This window comes from Carica papaya, chromosome 2 (assembly GCF_054855325.1).
Source record: "Carica papaya isolate Zhongbai chromosome 2, ASM5485532v1, whole genome shotgun sequence".
NCBI lineage: Eukaryota > Viridiplantae > Streptophyta > Magnoliopsida > Brassicales > Caricaceae > Carica > Carica papaya.
The window spans coordinates 28,176,005-28,187,081 of NC_142310.1; the positions used below are offsets into that span (position 1 = coordinate 28,176,005).

General features: G+C 36.9%; 1 protein-coding gene across 1 annotated transcript; it reads left to right on the plus strand.

The window, feature by feature from the left end:
- The first annotated feature begins 1,377 nt into the window (after nt 1-1,377).
- On the plus strand, nt 1,378-3,055 carry MYB67 (myb domain protein 67). The gene is made up of 3 exons (XM_088212327.1): nt 1,378-1,745; nt 1,897-2,026; nt 2,382-3,055. The coding sequence occupies exons 1-3, from the start codon at nt 1,616-1,618 to the stop codon at nt 2,950-2,952; spliced, it is 831 nt and encodes a 276-aa protein (XP_088068453.1). The 5' UTR covers nt 1,378-1,615; the 3' UTR covers nt 2,953-3,055.
- The last annotated feature ends 8,022 nt before the right edge of the window (nt 3,056-11,077 follow it).

Consider the following 11,077-nt stretch of genomic DNA (forward strand, 5'->3'; position numbering starts at 1 on the left):
AACAAAGAGTTTTATAGTGCAGGTCTTCACTTCACTGTATGGTAAATTATAATTATATATATTTTATTTAAATCATTATATAAAATTACGTTATTTGTATCTAAGAGGGAAATGAAGGGCAAGATATATAAACATACATATATATATATATATATATATGTTTTGTTGTCTAACAGAAGGTTAATGCATCACTGATCGAATATCATAAGATATAAACATGTGTGTGAGATGACTTTACACAATTTTATACGTTATATATGTCTGCTATATATGGTTTATGTTTTAATATATATATATATATATATATGTACACACACATATCTTCATATATTTATTATTAGAATGGTGTCTAGGTTTGGGTCAGTACTAGCTAGTGGGCAAACTAACAAATTAATTAATTAATTAATTACTGATTAAGGAGTTTGCTTTACATGTTTTTGTTCACATCTTGATATGTTTTGGATCTAAAGATGAGGTTGAGAGAGATATCAGTTGGGCAAAAAAAAAAAAAAAAGTCGACAAGAACACTCAATTAGACCTTTTAATCTCTCATTATATGAGTGAACCCTAAGTTTAAATTCCAGCACATTTATTAATTTCTGGATTACCTTCTTTCAGTTATGTTAGAAAATTCATGATGAATCCTCAGATTAAATATGAATATATATATATATGTATGTATGTATATCCAAGTTTATCTAATTACATAAATCACGTGAGCTAGTTACCCATCAAGCAAACCTTTTTTATTAATTAACTAAAGTTTAACCTAAGGTCCCATATAATTCAGTATTTAGTAAGATGCTGTTTCTTTTTAATTAAATTGTTGCATGGATGATAATAATAAGTAATTATAATCTTCTTCCTTTTCAGCTATACAAATAAATATGTATATGTGTGTGTGTATACAAGAGCAGGCTTGAGTTTTAATTAAAACAAAAATGGAGTTTTGATCATGCTTATAGGTAACCTATCAATAAAAGTAACCCTCATTATACTCAAAGTTGACAAAGTCGACAAAAATCTTTGTAAATAATTGAAGAGAAAAATAATAATAATCTGTTATCACCAATTAAAGAATTTCTCCCCAGAGAATTAGTCTCCAGGATTAGTTTAATTTAGTTAGATCTGCTTTTTTTTTTTTATTTTGCTTTTCAATTTGGTTTTATATTTTATGATATAAAATATATCCTACATATATATATATATATATATACACATACATGCATGCATCATATTAATATGATGCATCAGAGCAGATTGTTAAGATGGTTTGAGTATAAACTTTAAAATGGGATAATTTTTTTTAAATAATATATATATATATATATGTAATTGATTATACGAAACAATGATTAATCTTAGCTAGTTTTGCCTTGTATTGACCTTTGTCGTGTTACATGCGCTGAAGCTTCATAGGTTACTAGAAATTCCAATACGGCGTAATTATACATACTCACCAAATCTTTTTTATATAAAAATCATACAGATGGCTCTGTGTGTGTGTGTGTATATAAATGTTGGAGCAGGAAATGTCAAAGATGTATAAAAGGGTTGTGTATATGTACATGTGTGCATATATATGTTGTTGAAGAGGCGGGGGAATTAGGTAGAGATGGGTCATCGTTGTTGCAGCAAACAGAAAGTAAAGAGAGGGCTGTGGTCTCCTGAAGAAGATGAAAAGCTGCTTAAACACATAACTACCCATGGCCACACCAGTTGGAGTTCCGTTCCCAGGCTTGCTGGTACTCTTACTCTCTCTCTCTCTCTCTCTCGCCCTGTCTAACTAAGCAATCATATATATCTATATACATATACATATATAGTATATGAAGGTTTATATATATGTATCTATGTATGTTCATATTGGTGTGATTGTGGGAGCCGATGTTGTAGGGTTACAAAGATGTGGGAAGAGTTGCAGGCTGAGATGGATAAACTACTTGCGGCCAGACCTAAAGAGGGGTTCTTTCACTGCAGAAGAAGAGCAGATCATCATTGACGTCCATAGGATTTTAGGCAACAGGCAATTAGAATCTTTAATTTCATTTCATTATTTACCCTTCTTTTACTAAATGTAAAAAAATGTGTTCTAGTTTTTACTTTTAATTTTTAATTTTTTTTTTCATTTACAAAGTTACAAAATTAATCATAGCAACTAAAAGAAGGAGAGTAAAATTAATGAAGATAAAGTTTAAAAACTTCTAAAATTTGTTTTTTGTTTCTGGTACTGTTTTACAAAAAAAAATTATTATGTTTATGTTTTGATTATAAAACAAATATATGCAACTAATAATACACATATGAATTTTAGAAAAAATATATATACATATATATATAAATGTTTCATGAATTTAATTTGCATGTACTCAAAAATGCAGGTGGGCACAAATTGCAAAGCACCTACCAGGCCGAACCGACAATGAAGTGAAGAATTTTTGGAATTCATGCATTAAGAAAAAGTTGATCTCACAAGGACTTGATCCGAAAACTCATAATCTCATCCCTTCATCCAAGCGATCCTCTCGCAATCAACAAATCTTTTCTACCTCATCACATGCTTCTACCTCTACTCTTCCTATCCTCACATTACCTCCTCCGCCGTCAGTCAGGCTTGCTTGTGGATATGATAATCAAAAACCTAATGTACCTCTTCCCACCGCTACTTCGACTTCTAATGTCATTATTTCAACTTGTTTAACAACCTTTGATCATGAGCTTGACATTATGGAATGCCTCGAAACACCGAAACTTGAAGATCTGCAACCACATGATCAAAACATTCAAGTGCATGAGGATTCGAGTGTCGCAATGGATGGCAATGGAATAGTTATCCACAATTCGTTTGACAACACTGTTTTTGATCTTGACTTTATGGACACATTTATATTTGATTCATTATGTAGTGACTCAATAACTTCTATGGATGATCTTCTGTACTGCAACTTTTAGGTTTTCATCTCTATGTATGTACACATAATTATTTAATTAATTGGTTTGTGCTTTTCAAATACCTCATGTTTTTATGTAACTAAATGAATCACTTGTATATGTATTGATAAAAAATAAAAAAGATGAGATTTTATTTCTTTTCATTAAAAAATAATATTTTCCTTCTATGTCAATGTGTGTTTAAATACAAATTAGTATTCCACTCAGCTTTTTCCTATTCAAAATTTAAAATTAAAAAAAAATGTAACTTGTAAATAGACATACTCATCAACCCATTAACTCCCCTAAAGGCACCCAATAAAGTAAAGTTCTTGGCAATTAATGAGACATTAAACATATTATTCTTTTTATTGGGTCATGTATTCAATAATATAAAATCATCATCCCAACAAGATAGTTTACTGGAGATTTCTAATATGTTTTCTCTAAATGATATTTCTCTTACTGAAAAAGGCGCAGCACCACGTGTCCGGAGGATGGCTATTTGATAAAGAAGGTAAGAATATGGGACACCCGACCACCTAACACCAGAGGGTATGGTGGTGAGTGGACAGAATATGGACGCGAATTTGGAGAATGCTAGCGACATAGATTTGACAAAATTAGAGGATAGAGATCGGGTGGAATACGAACAGCAAAGAATGAGACTTTATAGATGCTGGGAACGAAATAGAGCATCTTTCGAGGAAAAACTTACCAACACAAGGCAAATGGAGAAGAAACAAGATGACTTTAAAATCAAGAATGACGACGTGATCCTGGTTACGGATGGTGACTTTCCAGCGGTGGCCTTCTCAGATAGAATTCATAATTACTTGTCTCAATCCATGAGGAACTCGGCGTTCATCAAATTGTTAGACAGAGCCATCTGCTACCATCCTCTCCTCAACTGTCTCTAGAGCTTATGGCGGCCTGCTAAAACATTTCAACTTATTAATCTAGAGAATAATTTCTACCTGGCCAAGTTTAGTGACCCGAATAATTATACATATACGCTTACAAAGGGCCCCTAGGTCAGTTACGAGCACTACCTAACAGTGCAACCATGGACAACATCATTTTCAATCGAGGAAGATAAAGTCATGTCGGTGGTTGCTTGTGTATGGTTCTCCGATTTACACATCCAATATTACCACAAAAGCATGTTAAGAATCATTGCTAAGGCGATCGACACGGTAGTGAGGATAGACTATAATACAGAATCAACAGAGCAGGGGAGGTTTACCCATCTAGTCGTCTCAGTGGATCTCACCAAACTCTTAGTCTCTAAAATCCGAATCAAGGGGCACCGTCAGAGGGTAGAATACGAAGGGCTGCCGACAACCTACTTTAAGTGTGGATGTTACGGTCACCTTCGTGAACAATGTCCTAGGACATCCAGGGAGGTCGCCACTGATGGGGAGAGTCGACTTAAAGAAAATATCAAGGTTGTTTCGTCGCAATCGGTGGCACAAAGGAAAAAATTTGGGTCATGGATGCAAGTGGTGCAATGGGAAAGGAGAAATGACAGGAAAGGAAACAACCTCATCAATAAGAAAGGTTATGTTACCACTGGCCACAACGGATCGAGGTTGCACTTTGATTTGATTGTGGAGATAGGGGAAGGAGATTCATTCAACACCGGATTGAGTGCGAATTTACGAGGGAAGTCAGTTTTGGGTGTTAATGCAGGAGAGCAGAGGAAAGGCAAAGAGATTAATACAAGCCGGATTTTAGGAGACGATGAACAGGGTATTAAAGAGGGTGAACAATTAAAAAAAATTGGACCTAGGCTAGGCCGGCTCATGAAAAGCATGCAAGGCCCTAGTACAATGCCTGATGAGTTGAGCTCAGGAAAGGAAACAACGGATGCTGCTCAATGTGGAATGCTCGAGACAGGAAAGCTTAATGGGGAAATTATGGGCCTCCTAATTAGCTTCGACCCGTTGGCCACGATCCATCAGAGTCAGACATTACTTGACCCACAAAGGAACTCGATGGTTTGGATAGGTGACCAGGTTGAACCAAACATCCACACTGACCTGGCCAAAATTGCAAGCTCCAACACCTCTCCGTGAACACTCAAAACCAGCAGACGGTCAGGCCTCTTCTGGTATTCATGTGAACAAAGACTCCCACCAGGACTACAAATTGAAGAAATGCCACGAAGAAGCCCTAGACGCCTCCAAACTTGTAGTGGAAGAAGTTCTAGGAGGTGCTCACACCTGGATCGAGGGCGACGAAGATGTGGCACTAGTTGGCGCTGCTACCGACAACACTGCCTGAACCTTTTGGTTTTTCCTTTTTTTAGGTGGATCCGTTGGCCGTGGTATCCATATCTCTCTTATTATTCAATGTTTATGGATTTAAAAATATTCACCTGGAATTTCTAAGGAGAGGCTAGCCCCAACTTTGGACATATTCTTCGAACCTTTATAAGGCAACACAGACCTTCGATACTAGCCCTTGTTGAGCCGCGTATTACCGGTGAGAAGGTAAACATGATCATTGATAGATTGGGCTTTAATTCATCTCATCGGGTAGAAGCTCATGGGTTTGTTGGAGGTATCTAGCTTTTATGGAATGATCCAATTCGTATCGATATCCTAGTTAATAACGTCCAATTCGTTCATATCCAGATTCACCAGAATGATAGCGAATCGGATATCCTTTTTACCGTTATGTATGGAAGTCCCTAAGCACAGAAGCGTCACTATCTCTGGACTCACCTCACCTAACTCAGTAGCACCATTCATGAGCTTTGGTTGATTGTCATGGATTTCAATACTATCATAGATAGCTCTGATAGATAGGGTGGTACTGTTAGAAAAAGTGGAGGTTGTCCGTCTTTTTCTTAGTTTATCAGTCACCACTTCATTTCCCAAATTGATTTTGCGGGCCCAAAATTTACCTAGAGAAGAAAAACGTTGTTCCAACGTTTTAACAAGGCACTCGTAAACTCCCCCTGGTTGGACATGTTCCTGGACTCGATTGTACAATATATCTCCAAGCTCTAATATGACCATAGACCTCTCCTTATTAATACAAGGTCATGTTATACGTAGTATTCCCCGCCCTTCTACTTTCTTGCTGCTTGGCTTACCCATCTTGGTTTTTCTAGCCTTGTCCAAAATATGTGGAAGGGTGGTGATTCACTCCTGGGCACGATAGATGATTTCTCCTGACATGCTAAGGACCGAAATACAATAATATTCGACCATATCTTTCAGAGAAAAAGATGTTTAATGACACGTATCAATGGCCTTCAGAAGGGCCTTAAACGCTCTAATTCTGAGTATCTGAGTAGGCTCAAGGTCTCCCTTCACCAGGAACTCGAGGATACTCTTTTGCAGGAAGAACTCTATTGGATGCAGAAGTCAAGATGTGAGTTCATCTCCCTAGTTGACAAGAATACAACCTACTTTCATGTGCACACGATGGCTATGTGTAGGTAGAGTAGGATTATTATGCTCCACGATAATACGAGCAATTAGATTTCGGATGAGAGTCAGCTTAAGCACATGGTCACTGAATCCTTTATAGCACTATAATGCAAGAAGTCATCTAGTGGTCACATTTTCACTATCCACGGTAGATTCCCAATCCTTAGTATAGATTCTATCAATGCATTGAGTAGCCTAGTCACTAGAGAGGATATCCATATGACATTATTTGACATAAAACCTTTTAAGGTGCTGGGCCCTGACGACTTGCATCCGGCCTTTTTTCAGCACCACTGGGACGTGGTCGGTGACTCGGTGTGTGCTATGGCGATAAGAATTTTTTGAGGGAGAGAGCTGGATATAGGTCTTAATAAAACTTTAATCACACTGATTCCTAAGGTGGTAAGGCCTACGTCTATTAAGGACTTTCGTCCTATAAGTCTGTTCAATGTTCCATATAAAATTATCACGAAAATCATTGTTAACAAGCTTAAGAATATCATGTCTGGTCTGATTAGTGAGATTCAAGTGAGCTTTATTGAAGCCAGAAGCATCTCAAACAATATAATAATGGCCTAGGAGATTATCCACTCAATGAGGTGAAAGAAAGGGAAGGTAGGTTGGATGGTGATTAAAGTGGATCTTGAGAGAGCTTACGATAGACTCAGTTGGAAGTTCATTGAGGACATTCTCTAGGATGCTAGCCTCTTACAGGATCTAATTTGGGTCATCATGCATTGCATTAGCTCTGGCTCTTTTCAGCTCATTTCGAACAGGGAGGCCACGAAGGAGTTCATTCCATCGAGAGGTATCTGGCAGGGTGACCCTTTATCGCTTTATATCTTTGTATTATCTATGGAGCGTCTTTCTCAGTATATTGATAAGTTAGTCCGCAATGGGGACTGACGTTCGATTACCCTGAGTTCGAGGGGTCCTAAACTCTCACACATTTTTTTTGCGAATGACTTAATCTTTTTTAGTGAGACTTCCAATAATCAAGTGCAACTTATTAAGAGGGTGCTCGCTGAGTTCTGGAGACAAGATCAGCATTTTTAAGATGTGCATTTTCTTCCCTCATAACGTTGCGACCAGGGACGCTACTCATATTAGCTCCACTTTTGGATTTCAGGTGTTCAAGAACCTGGGCACATATCTGGGTATTCCCCTTCTTCACAATAGGGTAACTAAAGACACTTACAAATACATCTTGGATAATGTGTAGAGGAAATTAACTTGTTGGAAGGCCATAAGTTTATCTATGGCTGGCCACCTCACTTTAGACAAATCGGTGCTTATGGTTATCCTCGCCTATGCTATGTAAACTGTTGCCTTCCCCAATTCACTCTGTGATTAGATTGATTGGCTCATGGGGGACTTGGCTCGTTAAGCGGTGCAAAAAAGATAAGTTTTATCAGCTGGCATGACATGTGCCAACTAACCACCCATAGAGGAAGTGGTATTCTTAGCCTTAAGAATCTTAACAAAGTTTTTCTCATGAAAGTAGTCTTTAATATTATCACCAAGCCGCATCTCCTCTGGGTCAAAATTCTGCATCATAAGTACAGGTGGAACCTACAGTACATGTCTAACAAATGTTTAGGATCCTACTCTCACTTGTGGAGTAAACTGAATAGTCTCTAGGAGGAGGTTCGGTTAGGGTTAGCTTGGCATATCGGGGATGGCACTGTGGTGCCTTTTTAGGTGGATGACTGGCTGGGGGAATGTGGGCCCCTTAAGCTTCTTGCCTTCCAACTAATTGATAGTACTAGCGGGTCTCAATGAGTTAGGGATTTGGTGACTTCACATGATCAGTGGGATTGGAACTGGTTACAGAGCAGGCTTCTGTTAAGGGTTCTTATGTAGCTAACTGCAGTCAAGGTCCCCCATGAGGGTATGGGGGCGGATGTTCCGTATTTGGGTCTCTCCTCGGACGGTGAGTTTTCTGTTAAATCTGCTTATAAGATGATTACTAACATTTCTTCTCTTTTTGTAGATAACAAATGGAACCTTGTGTGGAAGTGGTCGGGCACACAACATATCCGACATTTTTTGTGGCTGATCCTCTGAAGAGAGTTATTTACCAGCGTAGAGTGGGTCCGCAGACACATAGTGGATTATCTGGGATGTATTATTTGCAGGTTTGGCATTGAGGACATTAACCATGTTTTGAGGGAGTGCAATCAGGTGAAGGCTCTCTGGCAGAAAATTATTCCATAGACGACTTCCCATACCTTCTTTAGCATTCATTTTGATGACTGGGTTTGCGTTAATTTACAGAATCAACATAATTAATGCTATTTTTTTTAGAACTGGAGGACTGTGTTTAGTATCACATGTTAGTTACTTTAGAAGCAACATAATACTTTTATTTTTTATGGGAGCTCGCTCAGCGTAGATGAGTTGAGATATGAGATCCTCAGAATGACTGAGTATATGTTTCAGACCTCGAGCCTTAACTCCACGCTTTCTGACCACTACACTCAAAAGCAAGAGAGATTTATCAGATGGGTTCCCCCTCCCCCCCCCCCCCCCCCACCCCCCCAGAATTGGAATAAGATCAACACAGATAGAGCTCGCCGCAAGAGTAATGATATTGCATGTGCTGGTGTGCTGGGTAGATATAGTACTAGAAAGTGGCTTGGTGGGCACCTTAGGAACATTAGGGTTTGTTTCGTTCTCCAGGTGAATTTATGGGGGGCCCTAGATGGTCTTGAGCTTGCTTGGAACTTGGGTTTGCGCCAAGTTATTCTTGAGATGAATAGTGCCCTCACCGTTCAAACTCTGAATAAGGTGATCAATAATGAAATGGCTCCGGCTAACCCTAATTCATACCTCATTTTGGCAATCAAGACTTGACTTATGAAATATTAGAATGTTAAGGTATAACATGTTTATCAAGAAGAATAGAGGTGCAAACTATTTGGCTAACCTGGCTTTTGATGACCCTACGGAATGACAATCTCTACTACAACCTTCCCTGAGACGTCTATACATTCTTCGTGAGGACATCATTGGGGTCTCCTGGCCCAGACTATGTAACACCTAAGTGTGGTCTTTTCAATTATCTGTAATTGTTTTGTTTTCCTTTGTAACCCCAAAAACAAATAGTATAATTATTAAGAGTGACTTTATAGTGGCTTTTTATTTAACTAATTGGCTTGCTACCACACTAGCAAGACTTAATTTTTTCTATTGTGTTTACGTTATAGATAAGTTGATAGTCATTGATTTATTTGAATAATTTCCTAAAGTACAAAGTTTATTTGAACAAAAAATAATAAATGTCTCAATTGAATAGAAGAAAATATTTGAACCATTTGCCATGTGAGCAAATATGTAAACGATGATAATAGAAATTGGTGTTAATTGTCAATCAACATTAAGGTATAGAAAACCCTGAAACAATTAACAGTTCTTAAAAAAAATCATTTTTTTCTATAAAAGGTAATGAGACCAACAAAGAGTAAATAGGAAGGGACATAAAGAGATTAAAAGTAAAAATAAAGAAAAGAGGAAAGATACAAAACAAAGAGGATGATTTTAAAGGTAAATTAAATACGAGAAATAGATTTAATTTGAAACTAGGGGCCACATGTTTGGTTTGCATGTTATCCATTTAAAGAAATGCTTGAATATGTATGAAAAAAAGTTATGAAATCTATATGATGTTGATACTTTTTTGTGGTTTATGCTTCATCTTACTGTCAAAACTGAACTAAAACAAAACAAAAAGCAATAGAGATGAGAGTTGACATCTCTTGACTTAATAAGATCATGTATATAAAAGTTACCTATTGGTCAAAGTTGTTGTTATTGATGAAGAAATATAACTATTGAAGTTGTTGTTTATTTCAATCTAAAACCCCTAGAAGTTATGAGTTTTAGTTATGTATCCTTCATGTCTGAAGAGTCTGACACATTATTAAAACTTAAAATTTTTTGTTATGACCACATTATTAGTTACGTGGTAAACACACCTAAAATTATTAATAAAAATTTATAATCAAAAATTTATTTTAATGCTTATTTTAACAATATATTTTAATAATATATGAGCCAATTTGGACAAATTATACATATATGGATAATTTAGATTTAAATAATTGTCATGTGATCTATTAAAATAAATAATATATGAATGAATTGAAACAAAGATGAGTAGCACAAGAATAATTTAAATAGTTAAGCATTAAAAAAATACTACTTATTAAATGCTAATATTTTAAAGTAAGTCATTTTTATAAAAATAAAAAATAAAAAATAAAATACCAAAGAGGTGAGGGGTGCACGTAGCCTCGGTTGTACAGAACATTTTTGCTGTTATCTCTTGCTCTGATCTGTTTACCTTCTCCACAGACCGACAATTTCAGCCCCACCTCTCCTCCATTTGTGCCTTTCGTGGACTCTACAGTCTTTCAAATCATCACGTACAGCTCAGGCACACACTTTCTTCCCTGTATAATCTCGCAGCACCGATCTCAGCCGCCTGATCACTTGGGTCCCACGTGGTATGGCATCAACGATCACCACTCTGTGGGACCCACACTTATTAATCAGACAACTGCTGCCAACGAGACCTTGTCCTATCTATTTGTTTGACACGTGTCGGTACGGCATCACCCTTTGTCTTTTTAGTCGCTTACACCACCCAAGGAAAATAAAAAAATAATAATATTTTTTATTTAAAGAAGATAAAAGAAGAG